Source organism: Carcharhinus amblyrhynchos, chromosome 34, assembly GCF_965287045.1.
Source record: "Carcharhinus amblyrhynchos chromosome 34, sCarAmb.v2.hapA, whole genome shotgun sequence".
In the NCBI taxonomy this organism is placed as follows: domain Eukaryota; kingdom Metazoa; phylum Chordata; class Chondrichthyes; order Carcharhiniformes; family Carcharhinidae; genus Carcharhinus; species Carcharhinus amblyrhynchos.
In genome coordinates, this window is record NC_137357.1 from 16,790,363 (window position 1) to 16,811,433 (window position 21,071).

Consider the following 21,071-nt stretch of genomic DNA (forward strand, 5'->3'; position numbering starts at 1 on the left):
CGGGGGCAGTGGTTGGGGGGGGGTGGGGTGGGGGTGGGGGGCAGTAAGTACATGTTTGCGGATGTGGTGCCAACCCAGCAGGACGGCTTTGTCCTGGATGGTGTCGAGCTTCTTGAGTGTTCTTGGAGCTGGACCCGTCCAGGCAAGTGGAGAGTATCCCATCGCACTCCAAACTTGTGTCCTTCTTGACGGTGAACAGGTTTTGGGGAGTCAGGGGTGCGAGCTAACAACTGCAGAATTCCTAGCCTCTGTCCTGCTCTTGCAGCCACTGCGTTTATATGATTAGTCCAATTCAGTTTCTGGTCAATGGTCACCTCCAGGATGTTGATAATGGGGGATTCAATCATTCTAATACCATTGAATGTCAAGTGTCAATGGTTGATTCCTCTTAGGGTTACAGAGGTTTACAGCATGGAAACAGGCCCTTTGGCCCAACTTGTCCATGCTGCCCTTTTTTTTAAAACCCGTAAGCTCATCCCAATTGCCTGCATTTGGCCCATATCCCTCGATACCCATTGTACCCATGTAGCTGTTTAGTGCTTTTCAAAAGACAAAATTGTGCCCGTCTCTACTGCGACTTCTGGCAGCTTGTTCCAGACACTCACCACGCTCTGTGTGAGAAAACTGCCCCTCTGGACATTTTTGTATCTCTTCCCTCTCACCTTAAACCTATTCCCTCTAATTTTAGACTCCCCTACCTTTGGGAAAAGATATTGACTATCTGGCTGATCTGTGCCCCTCATTATTTTATGGACCTCTATAAGATCACCCCTCAGCCTTCTACTCTCCAGGCAAAAAGTTCCAGTCTATCCAGCCTCTCCTTATAACTCAATCCATCAAGTCCTGGTAACATCCTAATAAATCTCTTCTGCACTCTTTCTGGTTTAGTAATATCTTTCTATTATAGGGTGACCAGAACTGTGCACAGTATTCCAAGTGTGGCCTTACCAATGTCTTGTACAACTTCAACAAGACGTCCCAACTCCTGTATTCAATGTTCTGACCGATGAAACCAAGCATGCTGAATGCCTTCTTCACCACTCTGTCCACCTGTGATTCTGCTTTCAAGGAGCTGTGAACCTGTACCCCTAGATCTCTTTGTTCTGAAACTCTCCCCAATGCCCCACCATCAACTGAGTCAGTCCTACCCTGGTTCAATCTGTTAAAATGCATCACTTCACATTTATCTCAATTAAACTCCATTTGCCATTCATCAGTCCACTGACCCAATTGATCAAGATCCCATTGCAATCCGAGATAATCTTCTTCACTGTCCACGATGCCACCAATCTTGGTGTCATCTGCAAACTTACAAACCATGTCTCCCATGTTCTCATCCAAATCATTGATAGAAATGACAAATAACAGTGGGCCCAGCACCAATCCCTGAGGCACACCACTGGCCACAGGTCTTCAATTTGAAAAACAACTCTCTCCAACCACCCTCTGCATTCTTTCATCAAGTCAATTTTGTACCCATTTCGATACCTCACTTTGCATCCCGTGAGATTGAACCTTATACAACAACCTACCATGCGGTACTTTGTTAAAGGCCTTGCTAAAGTCCATGCAGACAACATCAACTGTACTGTCCTTATCTACCTTCTCGGTTACCCCTTCAAAAAACTCAATCAAATTTGTGAAACATGATTTTCCACTGAAAACCATGCTGACTGTCCCTAATCAGTCCTTGCATCTCTGAACGCCAGCCGATCCTGTCTCTTGTTGGAGAAGTTCATTGCCTGGCACTTGTGTGGCACGAATTTTAGTTGCCACTTCTCAGCCCAAGCCTGGATGTTGTCCAGGTCTTCTGGCATTTGAACATGAACTGCTTCAGTATCTGAGGAGTCGCGAATGGTGTAAACATTGTGTAATCAACGGTGAACATCCCTATTCTGACCTTATGTTGGAAGGAAGGTCATTGATGAAGCAGCTGAAGATGGTTGGGCCTAGGACACTACACTGAGGAACTCCTGACGCTCAGATAACTGGCCTGTAACAAGCACAACCATCTTTCTTTGTGCCAGTTATGACTCTAATCATAAGATCATCACATATGGGAGCAGAAGTAGGCCACTCGGCCCATCGAGTCTGCTCCTCCATTCAATCATGGCCGAAATTTTTCTCATCCCCATTCTCCTGCCTTCTCCCCATGACCCCTGATCCCCTTATTAATCAAGAACCGATCTATCAATAATCAGCAGAAGTTTTTTTCCCCCTGATTCCCATTGTCTTCAGTTTTTTTTTGGCATGACGGTATTAATTATATCGAGCATTTATAAATGGGGGATGGCTGGGAAACTGAGCTGTGTGGGACAGGAGCTGTGAGACTGATCAAATCCAAAAACTTTCTAAATAAAGAGAAGTTCTGCTTTTGACTTCACCAATAGGTCTGGATGTGACTAACAGCCGTCAAGGAAATCTGCCTCGAACGAGCTTGAGAATAGCCCCTCTGAACTGTGTGGGGGGCAGACAGGGAAACAGAGGTGAGGCCGGAATCAAATCAGCCACGATCTCAGTGAATGATGGGGCAGGCTCAGTGGGCTGAATAGCCTCCTGCTAGTTCCTCTGAGCAGCCGCCCACACTCAGGCTGTATTCAGGTGTCGAGAGAATGACATGTTCCCAAGGGTGCCACCTACCTGCTCCCCAAAAGAAGAGACACTGCTCCTGGTGAGATGGGCACTTCCCATTGTAACAGAAGCCTGTGTTTCCCCTGCAGGGGGTCCCGTTCAGACGGAACGTGTCCCTTGGACACTGGCTGGACCTGCCACCGCAGCTCTCTGGAAGGTCGCAATCGTCCTTGTCCCTCCGACACATCGAACCAGCTGCTTTAAACTAAAAAAAAAACAAGAAAGGAAAACAGGTTCCTGAACTCTTTCTGTGCTGTTTGCGTTCAGCTCATACCGAGGCTATCCTGGACAACGGGGTTGGACAGGGAGATAGGCTCGCAACTGAGCAAGAGTATTGACAGAAGAACCTGAATGGGAATCCCAGGTTTCAGTGATTGAGAATGGCCAATGAACAACAAGAATCCACTTCTGGGTCTAATACCCTACCAGGTTTCCTGATTCTTTTCCCAAGAGGAATTTCACTGGGAATCTGAGAACGTGCACAGTGGATCAGCACACAGAATGCACCTTTCTCTCCAAGCACCATTGACAACTCCCAATCCATGACACTGCTCCCTGAATTTGGTTGCCAGTCTCACACCCTTCCCAGTTCCAGAGTGTGGGCCGAAAGCTCTCAGAATAGCTCCAGGAGGCCATTCGGCCCATCGAGTCTGCACCGCCAACAATCCCAGCCAGGCCCTATCCCTGTAACCGCATGCATTTACCCAGCTAATCCCCCTAACACCAAGGGGCAATTTAGCCTGGCTAAGTGATTTAACCCGCGTACCTTTGGATCTGTGGGAGGAAATCCTCGCAGACGCGGGGAGAACGTGCAGACTCTGCACAGACAGTGACCCGAGCTGGGAATTGAACCCGGGTCCCTGACGCTGTGAGTCAGCAGTGCTCACCACTGTGCCACCGTGCCACTCAAGAACGGAACAAGTGACCCGCTGTCTGGCTCAGTCGATCATCCCGTGAAGGCGATCTTATTGAGCTCCCAAACTTAGTTTTGCATTTGCTGGCCTCCAAATTGAGAGGGGGGGGGCGGGGCGGCAGGCGTGGGGGTGGCAGGGTGCATTTTGTAGATGGCATGATTGTAGGCTGTGGGGAGGTTGAGCAAGTCCAAGAGAATGTGGTCAGCAGAAGGAAGGAAAGGAAGGGAACTGAGGGTACCTTGCAGTCCTGACAACATGCCCCGTGCGCACACTGTGCTCCATCATGCAGTCGGCAAGTCTTAGCGTCACAGCAGGGGTTCTGGCACTCCTGTGGGTATCAGAACAATGGGAGGGTCAAACACCATCGCTCGTATGCACTGGCTACATGACAGGATGGAATATCTGCCCCCCTCCCACCTCCGGGTTAGGAAGGGGAGGGTGGAGAAATTCCATTACCGTTTCTCTGGGTGAGGGAACTAAAGCAAGGAGCTTACCCCTGGAGAACCACAGTCACACTCTTCCCCTTTCTCCAAGAAGCGATTGCCACACACTGGCTTTGACACAATGTCATCTTGGCTGGGAACGTCACGGAGGCAGGAGGCTGTATGGGTGAGAATAAAACTCTGGAAGTTCTGGTGACTGCAGGAACTGAACTCCGTCGGTAATGTAGAGCTGTAACAAAGAACAGGAAGAATTTGTATCCTACACGCACTTACAACCCCTCAACAGATCCTAAATTTGCCTGATAGTCAATGAATTATTTGTGACGTGATGGCCTTATGGTATTATCGTGAGATTATTAATCCAGAAACTCAGCTAATGCTCTGGGGACCCGGGTTCAAATCCCTTCACGGCAGATGGTAGACTTTGAATTCAATAAAAAATATCTGGAATTAAGAATCTACTGATGGCCATGAAACCATTGTTGGAAAAACCCATCTGGTTCACTAATGTCATTTAGGGAAGGAAATCTGCCTTCCTTATCCGGTCTGGCCTACGTGTGGCTCCAGAGCCACAGCAATGTGGTTGACTCTCAACTGCCCTCCAAGGGCGACTGGAGATGGGCAACAGATACTGGCCAGCCAGTGACACCCATGTCCCAGCAATGAATAAGGATGTGTCGTCACGGCTACAATGCAACTCTCCTGCTCTGTCTGACCATTCACACACAGAACAAACTGGGCAAATGTCAATAGGTTGACTCCTGCAACTGAAGTTGGATCTATATCCTTCCAGAATTGTACTTGCCCATGATGTCCTGAATCTATCCATCAGACTGCCAACCTGCTCCCAACTCCACCTGTCCACCAGCCCATCAAACTCTGCCATTCATACCTTACCCACTTTCAGCTGGATCCCACCATGACCACGACTATCAAGGGCAGCAGATAAATGGGAACATCACCACTTGCCAGTTCCCCTCCAAGCCAGTCACCATCCCGACTTGGAAATGTATCGGCTGGGGCTGGGTCAAAATCCTGGAACTCCCTCCCTCACAGCACTGCGGGTTTCCCTACACGTCAGGGATTGCAGTGGTTCAAGAAGGCAGCTCATCACCATCTTCTCAAGGGGCAAATAGGGATCGGCAATAAACTCTACACTGTCTGTGTGGAGTTTGCACATTCTCCCCGTGTCTGCATGGGTTTCCTCCGGGTGCTCTGGTTTCGTCCCACAGATGAAAGATGTGCGGATTCGGTTGATTGGTGATGCTAAATTAACACTGGTGTCAGGGGGAATTAGCAGGGTAAATATGTGGGGTTACGGGAATAGGGCCTGGGTGGTCAGTGCTGACTTAATGAGCTGAATGGCACTGCAGGGAGTCTGTGATGTAAAGGTGCACTGAAAGCAGGTGGGCTTTTCCAGAGCATTGGGTGAAATTTTCCTTTTATTCCCGGATCCTGCAATGGGATAAATCAATTCCTGTCCAAATGCAATGGTCGTGTTGCAAAGGAATTGGACCAAACAGGTGGTTCAGCTGTCCCAACTCTTTTGCTCTGTACCACGATGACACTCATTCATCAGCCTTTTGTTCACCAGTCTGCCACGAACCAAGATTTCTGTTGAAAGTGGCAGTGTGGGTGTGAAGGAGTCTGGCTATTCAGTAGGAGAGCTGTAAACACGTGGGTTCCATCCAAATCCCCGGGCACACCCTTTTGCAATGGTGTTGTGTGCCAATCTTTTACCTCAATGTGTCTTTGTCAAGGAAGGAAAATTGATCACACTCACCTCAAAACCGGTGACATAATGCAGTTGTTGGAATTGCACAAGCAAGAGCTGTCATCGTGATTCATGCCCAGGTTATGGCCCATCTCGTGGGCCATTGTCGATGCAACTCCATGGACATTACTGTTGTGGTCCTAGAAAGAAGTTCACCTTGTAAGAGCTCTGCGTCCAACAGGTCAGAGAGTACAATGCCAGCTGATGAGAACATCCCACCCTGGCTCCTACTCAACAGTGACTGAATACACTCGGTCTCCATGCTGCCTCGCCTGTCCATCTTACATCCATGCTCATGTAGGGCCACCTCAAGGATGGTATCACCCGTCACCCCCAGCTCATCCACTGTGGAGTCCCTCACCTTCCCTTTGGTTAAACTCAGTCTCCACAATTTCAATCCTCTCTCACTTCCCTCCTCGGTAAACCTTAGCTCACCCCCGTTACTGTGCACCTTGACATGTATCACATCCTGGTCACCGGTCAGACCAGATCTCACGGACTTGTGATTTGATTTATTATTGTCACATGTATTGAGATGCAGTGAGGGTATTGTTTCTTGCACACTGTACAAACAGAGCATACCATACATAAAGAAGGAAAGGAGAGGGTGCAGAATGTAGTGTTACAGTCATAGCTGGGGTGTAGAGAAAGATCAACTTCATGCAAGGTAGGTCCATTCAAAAGTTGGTTGGTACGCGACCTCAGATTTTTGTATCTTTTTCCTGGTGGAAGAAGGTAGAAGAGAGAATGTCCGGGGTGCATGGGTTCCTTAATTGTGCTGGCTGCTTTTCCCAAGGCAGCAGGAAGTGTAGACAGAGTCACAGCACGGGAGGTGGTGTTGGTCCCAGTCCAGCAATAACTGCATTTTGAATGTCTCATCCCTTCTATGAAACCCTTTCCCGCTCTATAACTCTCTGGGGGCTCGGCATTCCCACAACACTGACCTCTTGCACTAGTCCCATGCCTTCATCTTACTGGACCCTGAGCTCTGACATTCTTTCCCTGACCCCCTTCTACCTTCTCTTTCCTTTTTTACACCTTATCCCTTTGACTAGTTATCTGGTTTGGTTATCTGCCATCAGAGCTTATCACGTGACACACGTTTGAGATTTTGTCTGTCACACCCTGGAGTAATGCACTATGGGATTTTTCGCCATGGTCATAGAATCCCTGCAGAAGAGGCTACTCAGCCCACTGGGTATGGACCAACACTCTGACAGAGTATCTTACCCAGGCCCTCTCCCCAGCCCTATCTCCACAACCTCACATTACTGTAGCTAATCCATCTAACCTTATTCATTTATTTGGTGCCACAAGTAGGCTTCCATTGACACTGCAATGAAGTTACTCGAACAATCCCCAATGAACCTACACATCTTGGGCACTAAGTGGAAATTTAACATGGCCAATGCACCTGACCCGCACATCTTTGGAGTATGGGAGGAAACTGGAGCACCCGGAGGAAACCCACACAGACATGGGGAGAACTCCACAAACTTCAGAAAGCTGGAATTGACCCCGGGTTCCCTGGTGCTATGAGGCAGCAGTGCTAACCACTAAGCCACTATGCCACCCATGTTAACGGTGCTATATTAATGCAGACTTTTGTTGTGTTGATCAAAAACAGCAGGCTGTGGTTGTGGAACTCTTAAATCATGATGAAAGCACTGAGGGTGAATGAGGGTTCGAATTATTTATTCATTCATAGGATTTGGGTGTCGTTGGCTAGACCAGCATTTATTGCCCATCCCTAGTTGCCTCTGGAGAAGGTGGTGGTGAGCTGCCATCTTGTGTCCCCTGGTTTCTGGACTCCCCAACCAAGGGAAGCATCTTATCTGCATTTACCCTGTCTATTCCTTTCAGTATTTTGGGGCTTTCAATGAGATCTCCTCTCATACTTTGGAACTCTCGAGAATACAGGACCACAATCTCTCTTCATAAGACAGTCCCACCATCCCTGGAACATCTCTGCCGAACCTTTGTTGTTCCCTCTGTGGCAACAATATCCTTTCTGAATAAGGGGACTATAACTGTACACAGTAGTGGTCTAATCAAGTCCTCTACAATGGAAGCAAGACCTCACTACTCCTGTCCTCAAATCCTCTTGTGATAACATTCCACTAGCCTTCCTTACAGTTCTCTGTAGCTGCATGTGAGCTTTCAGTGGCTCACTGATGGGAATATCCGGGTCTTGTTGTACATCTGCATTTTCTCATTTATTACCATGTAAAATAAATCCCTGCGTGTCAGCTCCACAACAATGTCGCAATGTTTGACGCATCAGAATAGACAGATCACGCTGGGTGAATCACACACTGCGAGAGGATCATTCTCCAAATACACCACATCGAACCTGCTGATGGCTTTAAGGAACATATTGACTCATTCCTGACCAAACCCAACACTTCAGGCCAGCCATCAACACAACGATCGCAGACTGGGATTAAACAGCTTACTTCATTCTTTTTGAATGATACTGAGACCAACCGTAAGATTTGGATTGGACCATTCAGCCCTCCTAAGCTGATTCATAGAATAGTTACAGTGCAGGAAGAAGCCGTTTGGTCCATTGTGTCTGCACGGACTCTCCAACTGAAGGATTCACCGGGTTCCATTCTCCGACCATCTCCCCCTGACCCAGCTCACTCTTCCTTTTCAGATAACAGTCTTTCTGAATGCTTTGGTCAATTGAACCAGTCTCTGCCACACTCCAAGGCAGTCTGTACCAAACTCTAAACACCCCCTGCCTCAGGGAAGTGTCTCCTCCCACCACTTTCACATCTGAGGGATCCCACGTATGTTTAGCCCTGTTTGCAAAGACTTCATTTGACACATTTCTGCTGATGCAATTACACGTTAGACAGTCAGGGTTAACTAACAAAACTAACCTGACTGTATTTTAAAACTCAGAAGGCATGCAGGATTCGCTAAAATTGGCTGCATTCCTGAAGAGGACACATCAGGCAAACAAGAGCAGCAGCAAGACTTGTTTGTCAGCCAGAGACAGCATGGGAAGGACACCAACAATAACAAGATAAGGGTTGAAATCTTATTTGGATTTTACAGTGTGTTTACGCAGTTGGTTGCCAAGATCCTGTTCAAACTCAGTTCAGTTTAGCTGCCAGCCTCGGAGTTTGCTTTCTCTTTTTGGCTTTTGCCAAGTTAAATTTCTTAAGTTCTGTTGAATAAAAGATACTTATTTCAAAAATCGTACCAAGTGCTGTCCCCATGTCTGTTCAGAGGAATGAATGGACCCGACAACATCTTTCTGTAATTATTTGAAAAGTGCGCCCTCCAGTCCTCTACCCTTTCAGGAATTGGAACAGATTTTCCCTGCCTATTCCATCACACAACAAAAAGAACGAACTGCGGAACCTACCTGGTTGATCGCTCCAGAACCTGAAGTGCACATCGCACTCACTTGTGCCAAACCGATTGTGTCGCCGATGAAGTCCACGTAACTGGAGAAAGGGAAACACCAAATATGTTGACTCAATAAGTACCTTTCTCACCATTAACAGTTTTAATGGTGACACAGTGGTTAGCACTGCTGCCTCACAGCGCCAGGAACCTGGGTTCAATTCCTGGCTTGGATCACTGACTGTGTGGGGTTTGCACGTTCTCCCCACGTCTGCGTGTGTTTCCTCCAGGTGCTCCGGTTTCCGCCCACACTCCAAAGACAGAGTCAGAGAGGTTGACAGCATGGAAACAGGCCCTTTGACCCGACTTGTCCATGTCTCCCAGTTTGTACCCTAGGCTAGTCCCATTTGCCCATGTTTGGCCCATATCCCTCTATACCCATCGTACCCATGTCTTTCAAAAATTGGACCCACCTCTACGACTACCTCTGGCAGCTTGTTCCAGACACTCAACACTCTCTGTGTGAAAAAACTGCCCTCGCGATCCTTTTCTATCTCTCCCCTTTCACCTTAAACCTATGCCGTCTAGTTTTAGACTCCCCTCCCTTTGGGAAAGGGCGTTGACTATCTTGCTGATCTGTGCCCCTCATTATTTTATAGACCTCTATAAGATCACCCCTCAGCTTTCCAATCTTCAGGTGGTTTGGCCATAGTAAATTGTTCCTTGGTGTTCCAACATGTGTAGATTAGGTGTATTGACCATGCTAAATTGCTCCTTACCCAAAGACATTTGGTTAGACATATTACCATTGTTAACTTGTGGGGTTACAGGGATAGGGGAAGATAGTCTGTTGGGGAGTTGGGGTTGAGTTGATGGGCTGAATGACCTCCTTCTGTGGGGTTTCTCAGATTGTTTTTTTCAGGGATGGATTTGTCTGAGTGGGAGAGGTGACAGCACTGGGAATGGACTGATTTCTCATCCTTGTGTTGGGTGGTGAACATTGGGCAGGATTTACAACCCAAGTACAGCAGGCACCAAAGTCAAGGTGATCCTTGGCCACTCTGCTCCTGTACTGATCTGGATTCAGTGCGATTGACCAGACTGACTCCGAGCCTCAGCCAGCTGTGGCTTAGTCGATCGCTTGCTTGCATCTGAGACACAGCATTCCGTGTTCAAGCCGTACTCCAACTTTATTGTCCCACCGTGCCAGCGGGATGTTCTGTTCCCACCAAACTCAATGGAATTTTGAAAGGCTCACCGCATTTTACGTCCCTACGCTAACTAAAACATTGCATATGTCTGCCTGCGAAAACCATCTCAAACCCTTTATTCAGCGGTCTCTCTTTATCAGTGCTCAAAATATTATCTCTCACCCGCATTTCTTCACTGCTTCATTAACATTTCAGTAGAAAATAGTCACATGTTTTTATTTCCCCTGGGTTTTTCAGGGACCTGGTGAAGGGGGACGAGTGGTTCACTGTCACAGCAATACTGCCGCACACCCCTGTCCACATCATAACGCTGCCATTACCCTTCACAACGGCAGCAAATATAGGAAGATAGGAATTCGGAGCAGGAGTAAGCAATTTAGCTCTTCGAGCCTGCGCCGCCAGTCATGGCCTTCTCGCTCTAGTCTCATATCCACCTCACCACCTGTTCCCCATATCCCTTTAACCTGTTTCTTTATTAGAGACATATCCATCTCCTTGTTGAAACCATTCAGACTCCTCCGCACTGTGGGGCAGTGAGTTCCACAAATTCACCACCCTCTGTGAGAAGTAGTTACTCCGCATCTCAGTTTTAAATCTATTGCCTCGCCACCTGTACCTGTGACCTCTTGTCCTAGATTGCCCCATATCAGGAAACATAGAATCATCCAATCCTGACAGTGCAGGAGGAGGCCATTCAGCCCATCAGGTCTGCACCAACCATAATCCCATCCAGGCCCTCTTAAGAACGTAAGAAATAGGAGCAGGAGTAGGCCATCTAGCCCTTCGAGCCTGCCCCGCCATTCAATAAGATCATGGCTGATCTGTCGTGGCTCAGTTCCACATTCCCGCCCTCTCCCCATAACCCTTAATCCCCTCTCTTATCAAAAACCCATCAACCCGCGTCTTAAAAATATTTAGCGAGGCAGCCTCCACCACTTCAACGGGCAGAGAATTCCAGAGATTCACCACCCTTTGAGTGAAGAAGTTCCTCCTCAACTCCGTTCTAAACCGCCCCCCTTTTATCTTGAGGCTGTGCCCCCTAGTCCTACTATCCTTTCTGAGCAGGAAGATTCTCTCCACCTCTATCCTATCCATCCCATTCATCATCTTATACGTCTCAATGAGATCTCCCCTCATTCTTCTAAACTCTAACGAGTACAAGCCTAGTTTATTCAGCCTCTCCTCATAGCTCAACCCCCTCAACTCCGGTATCAGCCTAGTAAACCTCCTCTGCACTCCCTCCAAGGCCAAAATATCCTTGCGTAAGTGCGGCGACCAAAACTGTACACAGTACTCCAGCTGCGGCCTCACCAATGCTCTACACAGCTGCAGCAAGACCTCCCTACTTTTATATTCAATCCCCCTCGCTATGAAAGCCAGCATCTCATTCGCCTTCCTGACCACCTGCTGCACCTGCAGGCTGGGTTTTTGTGACTCATGCGCAAGGACCCTGAGGTCCCTCTGCACCGTCGCCTGCTGCAGTTTTTCGCCACGTAAGTAATAGTCCTTCCTACCATTATTCCTACCAAAGTGGACCACCTCGCACTTGCCAACATTAAATTCCATTTGCCATTTCCTGGCCCATTCGCCCAGCCTATCTAGATCCTTCTGCAGACTCTCCACACCCTCCGCGCAATTTGCCGGAATCTTCCCATAACCGCTCATAATTTTCTTCAGAGGGGAATTTCACAGTAACTTCCTTGCTGTGTTAATGTAAGTCTTACTTGTGACTGATAAATAAATTAATTCATTACAAATATTTACCCTGCTATCCCCTGACACTCGGGTTAATTTTGCAAGGCCAAATCGACCGAGCGCGCACGTCTTTGGAGTGTGGGAGGAAACCGGAGCACCCGGAGGAAACTCCCCCAGATATGTGCAAAGTCCACACAGACAGTGACCCAAGCCTGGGATTGAACCCGGGTCCCTGGTGCTGGAAGGCAGCAGTGCTCACCACTGTGCCACGGTCTATATTGACCTCATCAATCTCTTAAAATTTTATACAACTTGATCAGATCCCCCCACACATCCTTCCAAACTCCAGCGAGTAGAAGCCCAAACTGTTTAATCGCTCCTCAGACGTTAACCCTTTCATTGCCGGAATTAATCTGGGAGCGAGGCTCCTCAAGGTGACAGCAAGACTTACGTAATAAATTGGATGTTGTCGTGTTGTTTCCTCGGGAGCAGCTGTTTCCTCCGCCACTCCAAAATGTTCGTCAGAGTTGCACCCGAATCCCTTTCCACATTGATTTTATCTCCGGATGACCAGATCTCGAGACCAATCAGGGCAATGTGAGTTCTTAAAGGTTTGTAAAGCTATGGAAAAGGAGAAGAGAGAGCAGTATTTTCAACATTGAATTGAAATGCTTCCAGCTAATAGTGCTGTCTGGTCCCGACTCATGGACTGTAAGAAATGCTGGTGGCACAGTGGTTAGCGCGGTTGCCTCACAGCGCCAGGGACCCGGGTTCGATTCCTGGTTTGGGTCACTGTCTGTGCGGAGTCTGCATGTTCTCCCCATGTCTGCATGGGTTTCTTCCGGGTACTCCGGTTTCCTCCCATAGTCCACAGATGCGAGAGTTCGCAGGGTATTGGCCTTGCTAAATTGCCTCGTACATCAGGGGGATTAGCTGGGTAAATATCCAGGGTTACAGGGATAGGGCCTGGATGGGATTGTAGTCGGTGCAGACTCGATGGGTTGAATGGCCTCCTACTACACTATGATTCCATGAATATAAGAAAGGCTGGAGGCACGGCAGCACGGTGGGTCGCACTGCTGCTTCACAGCACCAGGGACCCGGGTTCAATTCCAAGCTCGGGTCACTGTCTGTGTAGTGTCTGCACGTTCTCCCCGTGTCTGTCTGAGATGACCAAAAGCTTGGTTAAAGGGGAAAGTTTCAAGGACAATCTGTAAAGAGGGCAGGGACATGGAGAGAGAAGGCGGCATGGTGGCACAGTGGGTTCGCACTGCTGCCTCACAGCAGGTTCAGTTCCAGCCTCGGGTCGCTGTTTGCGCGGAGCCTGCACATTCTGTCTGTGTCTGCGTGGGTTTCCTCTGAGGTGCAGGTTCGGTGGATTGGCCACGCTAAATCGCCCTAAATGGCCTCCTTCTGCAGTGTAGTGGTTCTATGATTCTAACCAGTGACACCCACATCATGTAAAGCAAGTTAAAAAGAGAAAATAAGAGGAAGTGGGCAACGCTGCGAAGGCGATGTCCCTGTCACCTCCTTCACAATCTACACAGCAGACTGATAACCCACCTCCCCCTCCACCCCAACAGCAGCGAGGTTTGAACAGCAGTGTGGCTGGAAACGTGTGGACCATCACCGCACCTAGCCAGCACCATTCCCCTCTGTCTGCACTGCCGGCCGTTTTCCCATCGGCACCACTGGTGAGCAAGGTTTCTCACTCCGTGGCACAGTGCCCAGAGGGTTGACATGCCAAGTTATCAGAGAGTGGTTGGGATAAAGCAAGTTTAAGTGATGGAGAACAGCCTGCGGTGGAATGGTCTGGCATGTTGGGGGTTAATGAGTCAGTGAGCGAATAGGATCCCTCACCCAGTGTGATGTTGGCCAGAGATATGTCGAGATTCAGGATGCAGATGGCTCTGTCCCCGCCCGTATCCTTTCCTGTTTATTGGTATTGGGTTACGGGTAGTTAATGATTACTTGTTGCTGTTAACAAAAGGAAGAGTCCAAAGGGTTCTTCAACAGACACGCTCTGCAATCAGCACCATCTCAGCAAAAGCCTTCCGTGTGACAGGCCCAGGCAAGCAAGCAGGTCTGGCGTGCAAAGCAACAAACAAGCTCTGTGGCATTCTTTTCATTGTACGGGGCTGCTGACTTGGACTTAGAGATTGATCGATACACCAGATTAGAGTCGATCACTCTGTAGCCACTTACACCACGTTGACAACTGCACCTCAAAAACCTTTCACTGGGTGTGAAATGCTTCGAGATGTCCTGTAGTTGTGGGCGGTACGCTGGCACAGTTTTAGCACTGCTGCCTCACAGCGCCAGGGAGCCAGGTTCGATTCCCGGCTTGGGTCACTGTCTGTCTGGCGTCTGCACATTCTCCCTGTGTCTACGTGGGTTTCCTCTGGGTGCTCCGGTCTCCTCCCACAGCTCAAAGGTGATGTGGAGATGCCAGCGTTGGATTAGGATGGGCACTGTAACAAGTTTCACAACACCAAGTTGCAGTCCAACAGGTTTATTTGGTAGCACGAGCTTTCAGAGCGCTGCCCCTTTACTGGCTGAGTCCTGATGAAGGGAATGCACTCCGAAAGCTCATGCGACCAAACAAACCTGTTGGACTTTAACCTGGTGTTGTCAGACTTCTCCGTGTGCCCACTCCAAAGATGTGGAGGTTAGGTTGATTGGCCATGCTAAATTACCCCTTAGTGTCCAAAGATGTGCGGGTTAGGTGGATTGGTCGTGCTAAGTTGCCCCTGAGTGTTGGGGGATTAGCAGGGTAAATATGTGGAGTTACGGGGATATGGCCTGGGTGGGATGGTTGTCCATGCAGACTTGATGGGCTGAATGACCTCTTGCTGCACTGCAGGGATTCTAGGATTCCGAGAAATACAATTTCTTCCTTTCTCAATGGCTTCAGAAAGTTAATTTTCCTGATGTGACTGGGCGATCAAGTGCTGTCTGTCCATGGTGAGGAATATCTCCCCCATTTGAACACCGAGTCAGTTACACTTCCACACTGGTGCAGGACAGGTAGACACTGTATCCAGTTCCTCCTTGTCCTCTCCTCGGGATGTGCCCGACTCTCGGAAGGTGCAGTGCAGTGACAATTCTCCATTTCTTTCCTGCCCTGCCCACTGAATGACCAGACTGGTACCCAGGGTGAGATTTGAACACCTCACATGGGGTTACAGGGACACTTCAGTGACTCACTCACAAAGGATACAGACCAGGGCTGAGCTCCTCAATGGAACCCTCTCTCTGGCCTGATTAAAACTCCAACAAAGCACAAGCAACGTCTCAATCCCAGGCTGAACCTGGACAGATAAATGAGTCAAGGTGGTCAGCTAAGTTTGGGGTGTTCAGTGAAATGCCCCATGATGTCCTGGCAAGGGTGAAAAACAGCATTGGAAACCAGGAGAACATCTGTAACCGATTAAATAGAGGAGTCGCAGCTCGTGGGAACATTTCCTCGAAGGTCATTGGGAAAACCATCTGCCCCTAAGTCACTCACCGTCCTGACATGCAACTCAATCACCATTCTCGATGGACCAAAGGACCTTTTCCGAGTTTTATGAATTGATACATCATCACTGTGTTAATATCCTGAAATTAACAGCAATACGCACGTACCTCTTCTCCAGCTGTTGGATGTATAGGCCTGCTTCCCTCTGAGGGTGCTGGTAATTATATCATTTGACTTCTTTGATGTTTCATTCTGGAGGTTTGGCTGTCTGCATCTCTCAAACTCCTTAACTCTAGAAATTAGCATGTGTATACCTCTACTGATTTCTCAGTCATCTAGGTAAGCTGTTTCTACCAAGAAGGAAACTTGCATCTGATTCTGTCCAGGTGCCTGCTGGGGTGGCAGGGATGTAAGAATGCAACTTACCACGACCTCGTCATCAGGCAACTAGGAATGGGCAATCACTATGTCCTGCCAGCATTACCCAAGTCTCTAAGTCCGAAACAAGGCTTGAACAAGCACTATAGCGTGGCATGGGCAAAAGACTTGGCACAGGATGGTGCAGAGTGCACTGAAACTTCATGTGACTCTTGAGTCACTCTGTGATGAGAAATCTGGATTGTGTCAGGTATCTATCCAGCAACAGCAGTAACGAGCATTTAAAAAGGCATGATAGAATTTGCCGAACTACAGGTCGGAATTTGCCTCGCGACAGGGGTAGCCAGCATTCTGAAGACACGATTGGCTGCATTTTTCCCAGTAACAAGATGAGCAGGCATCTGGACAGAATCAGGTGTAAATTGCCCTCTGAGAAACAGCTTACCTCGACGACTGAGAGATCAGTGGAGGTATACACATGCTAATTTCTAGAGTCAAGGAGTTGGAGAGATGCAGCCAAACCTCCAGAATGAAACATCAGAGAGGCAAAGTGGTGGAATTGCCAGCATTCTCAGAGGGAGACAGGCCAGTACATCTGATAGCTCGAGAGGCAAACTTCCATCTAATAGACCAAAACCTTCAGAGAGCCTGAGCTATCCGAGAGTTACAGATGCAGTGGATTGTAAATATTCTCCTCTACAAGATGCAGTCCTATTCCCACCGACCCAGTCATCGAGGTAAGCTGTTTCCACTAAGCGGGCAATTTACACCTGATTCCGTCCAGATGCCTGCTAATCTTGTTACTTGGAAAAATGCAGTTCATCTAACCTGGTCATCTCGGCTGGACTGTGTGGTAACTATGAGCTGGGATTTGACTCCTGCCATCAAGAAATAAAGATGAGAGTTGCGAAATTAGATGTTGTTTGGGAAAAAGCGTGTCTCAGTGAATTCAGGGGACTGTGGATACAGATTGGGAATGAAAGGTAATCTCAGAGAGGCAGTATGCTTAATCATTATACTCTCAAGTATCACGTTGGGTACTTTTCATTGACTTGAATGAATATTCTTGATGAATTGTTTACACAAAGACTGCATGGGGTTGTATCTCTGTTGCCCCAAACATTAACCCGCACAAATATACACCACGACAAACCAGTGTTTCAAGTTGGGACACTCTTGCATATTGGGATTGGGAACAAAACACATATCCGAGAGAGAGCTGAGGAGAGTGATAGGTACAGATCAGAATGCTCGAGAGAGAGAGAGACAATGTCTCCAGGCACTGGTCAAAACATCAGAGAGGAGGTGCTGTGGACTTTCCCCAATCAATGAGTTCAAATTCAACCATGCGCACAGCAGCTGCTCAGGGACATGTTGAGATGGGAGAGGGAAGCGATTGTTCGGGGAAAGGGTGATCAGTTCCTGGGGCAGGAAGGATAGAAAGCAGGGGGGGAGGGGAGCGGGGGTAGTGGGGCAGTGTCAGAATGACTTACCAGGTTGATGTGATTCACTGCCTCAAACACCCTCTGCTTTACCGCTTCGTGTGAACCGAACTGCAAGAACTGAAAGAGCGATGGAGGCAGCCATTAGACACAGAAACACACAGCCACATCAAAATCAGCGGACTTAGTCTGGGAAACTGAGCACTCCACCATGGGCAGCACAGCGGCACAGTGGTTAGCAGTACTGTGTCGCAGTGCCGGGGACCCAGGTTCGATTCCAGTCTTGGGTCACTGTCGGCGTGGAGTTTGCACATTCTCCCCGTGTCTACGTGGGTTTCCTCCAGGTGCTCCAGTTTCCTCCCACAATCCAAAAGACGTGCTGGTTAGGTGGATTGGTCATGATAAATTGCCCCTTTGTCCGAAGGTGTGTCGGTTAGGTGGATTGGCCACGCTAAATTGCCCCTTAATGTCCTAAGATATGTAGGTTGGGTGGATTGGTCATGCTAGATTGCCCTTTAGTGTCTCGAGATGTGCAGGTTAGGGGGGAATTAATGGGTAAATACACGGGGGTTGCTGCCAGTGTGGGGTGCTCTGTCAGCGAGTCAGTGCAGACTCAATGGGCCACATAGCCTCCTGAGAGACGTGATGATTCTGTCTCCATTTCTCATTGTGACCACCATCCACTGCAGGACCGAGGGAGTGCTGCACTGTCAGAGGTGCAGCCTCTCAGATGGGAAACAAAATTGAGGTCTTCCCTCTCTGACAGACGTGAAAGATCCCACTGAGCTGTTGGAAAGACCAAAGCAGCTCTTCCTCCTTTCCCACCCTTCAGCCAATCTGCCCCTGGTTTTGTCTGGAGAGGGTGCAGATTTCAGCTCTCCACTTCCTGTGTAGGATGTGTGTCATACTTCCGAGGCCAGTGCTTATTACCCATGTTCACCACAGGACAGCAGTGACCACCCTGCAGGGGCACTTCATTGGCTGTGTGGCACGACAGTGGGTTGCCCTGACACCGTGAAAGGGGAAATCGAAATGCAGGTGCTTTCTGTAAAAGGAGGATGTGTCATCCAACCACACAGCAACAAAGCTCAGCTGATCAACCAAGGTCAGACTGGATGGTAAGCTTGCTGTAAAACAGAGAGTACGGGTTCAGCAGAGCAGCTGGGATTCTCCAACAGTGAGGACGGAGGAAGTGGCACTCTGCCAAATCTCCATTCACTGCAGTGGGACTGGAGAATCCCATCAAGGGCGAGATCGGAGAATTCCAGCCAATCACTTGGGAAATCATTTCCTTGTGGGATCAATGCTGGAATTCTCATTTTTCACAATTTACCTCAATGATTGGCACTCGGAATTACACAGACAGTCCAGATCACCAACAACCTGTCCTGCTCCCCCCATGCCAACACTATAGTTAAGAAAGCCCCACCAACGTCTTGACTTTCTCAGAAGACTCAGGAAATTTGACATGTCTGCTCTGACTCTCACCAACTTTTACAGATGCACCATAGAAAGCATTCTTTCTGGTTGTATCACAACTTGGTATGGGCTCCTGCTCTGCCCAAGACTGCAAGGAACTACAAAAGGTCGTGAACGTAGCCCAATCCATCACGCAAACCAGCCTCCCACCCATTGACTCTGTCGACACTTCCTGCTGTCTCAGCGAAGCAGTCAGTAGAATTAAGGACCCCCACACACCCCGGACATTCTCTCTTCCACCTTGTTCCGTTGAGAAATAGATACAAAAATCTGAGGTCATGTCCCAACCGACTCAAGAACAGCTTCTTCCCCGCTGCTATCAGACTTTTGAATGGACCTGCCTTGCATTAAGTTGATCTTTCTCTACACCCGAGCTACAACTACATTCTGCACTCTCTCCCTTCCAAACTTGTGGTGTCTGATCTCACTTTCCCATCAAAATATCCTACCACATGTTTAATTCTCGTGAATTTTCCAGCCGTCTGCTCCTTCTGCCAATGAACATTATGTTTTGTCTGTACAGCACGCAAGAAACAATACTTTTCACTGCATATTAATATATGTGACAATAATAAATCAAATCAAATCAATATTTTCAATGACTTGGGCAGATCGGCAGAAGGAGCAGACGGCTGGAAAATTCACGAGAATTAAACATGTGGCAGTATATTTTGATGGGTAAGTGAGCTCAGGTAACACAAGTTTGGAAAGGAGAGAATGCAGAATGTAGTGTAGTAGTCATAGCTAGGGTGCAGAGAAAGATCAACTTAATGCGAGGTCGGTCCATTCAGAAACCTTATGGCAACAGGGAAGAAGCTGTGCTTGAGTCGGTTGGTACGTCACCTCAGACTTTCGTATCTTTTTCCCGACGGAAGAAGGTGGAAGGGAGAATGTCCAGGGTGTGCGTGGGGTCTTTAATTATGCTGGCTACGTTTCCGAGGCAGTGGGAAGTGTAGACAGAGTCAATGATGGGAGGCTGGTTTGAGTGATGGACCGGGCTTCGTAGTTTCTTGCAGTCTTGGACAGAGCGGGAGCCATACCAAGTTAAAGCAAAGTCAAAGTTTGTTTATTTAATTTATCTATTGTTATTAGTCACAGGTAGTCTGACATTAACACTGCAATGAAGTTACTGTGAAAATCCCCCAGCAGCCACACTCTGGCATCTGTTTGGGTACACTGAGGGAGAATTTAGCATGGCTAATGCACCTAACCTGCACATTTTGTGAGAGGAAATTGAAGCACGCGGAAGAAACCCAAGCAGAAAACCCGTGGGAGAAGATGAAGACTCCGCACAGTCAGTGATCCAAGCGGGGATTGAACCCGGGTCCCTGGCACAGTGAGGCAGCAGTCCTAACCACTGTGCCACCCTATGGCTGTGATACAACTGGAAAGAATGCTTTCTATGGTGCATCTGTAAAAGTTGGTGAGAGTCATAGCTGACATGCCAAATTTCCTTCGTCTTCTGAGAAAGTAGAGGCGTAGGTGGGGCTTTCTTAACTATAGTGTCGGCGTGGTGGGAGCCAGGACAGGTTATTGGTAATCTGGACACTTAAAAACCTGAAGCACTTGACCATTTCCACTTCATCCCCTTTGATGTAGACAGGGCCAAATATCCAGCACCTTGCTCCATTTTGACAATAAGGACTGATGGATGGGAGAAGGTGCAAAGATGATTAACAAGTATTAGCCTGGAAAGAAGTGACACAACTTCACAGCAAAGGCTGGGGGTCTCCGGGTGGATTGGGGTCGATTCAGGGTTGGCCTGGTTGGCAGTGGTCACAAAGTGATCTGAAGAGTTTATGATTTGATTGGATTTATTATTGTCAGGTGTATTCGTATACAGTAAAAAGCACTGTTTGTTGCGTGAAGCAATCCTTTTCATTGTAAACTCATACATGTGACAAGAATAAATCAAATCAAAAATAGCAGGCTGGATGGAGGAAACTGCTTCCCCTTCTGCAGGGAGGTCCAACTCTCAGAGCCACAAATATCAGATAGTCCAGGAAATTTGGGACAATATTCTTTGGCTCGAGAGTGCTGGGACAATGGAATTAGCTGTCACTGAGAGCGCTTCGACCATGAGATTTCGGATCAGAATTAGGCCATCGACTCTGCTCTGCCATTCAGTCATGGCTGATAAGTTTCTCAAACCCATTCTCCTGCCTTTTCCTCCTAACTTTGGATCTCCTCACCAATCAAGAACCTATCTATCTCTGTCTTGAAGACACTCAATGACCTGGCCTCCACAGCCTTCTGCGGCAAAGAGTTCCACAGATTCACCACT

The 21,071-nt window shown here is 48.2% G+C and overlaps 1 protein-coding gene across 1 annotated transcript in view; it reads right to left on the reverse strand.

The window, feature by feature from the left end:
* The window catches only part of LOC145361273 (zinc metalloproteinase-disintegrin-like MTP4), a 73,034-nt gene that overhangs the window by 36,946 nt on the left and 15,017 nt on the right, over positions 1 to 21,071 (reverse strand). Inside the window, exons 8-14 of the mRNA XM_080216904.1 lie at positions 17,360 to 17,428; positions 12,480 to 12,649; positions 9,142 to 9,223; positions 5,772 to 5,902; positions 4,040 to 4,217; positions 3,784 to 3,873; positions 2,641 to 2,836 (exon numbers count right to left, since the gene is read on the reverse strand). Of these exons, the coding sequence (XP_080073030.1) occupies positions 2,641 to 2,836; positions 3,784 to 3,873; positions 4,040 to 4,217; positions 5,772 to 5,902; positions 9,142 to 9,223; positions 12,480 to 12,649; positions 17,360 to 17,428 (916 nt within the window). The remainder of the gene's footprint in view (positions 1 to 2,640; positions 2,837 to 3,783; positions 3,874 to 4,039; positions 4,218 to 5,771; positions 5,903 to 9,141; positions 9,224 to 12,479; positions 12,650 to 17,359; positions 17,429 to 21,071) is intronic.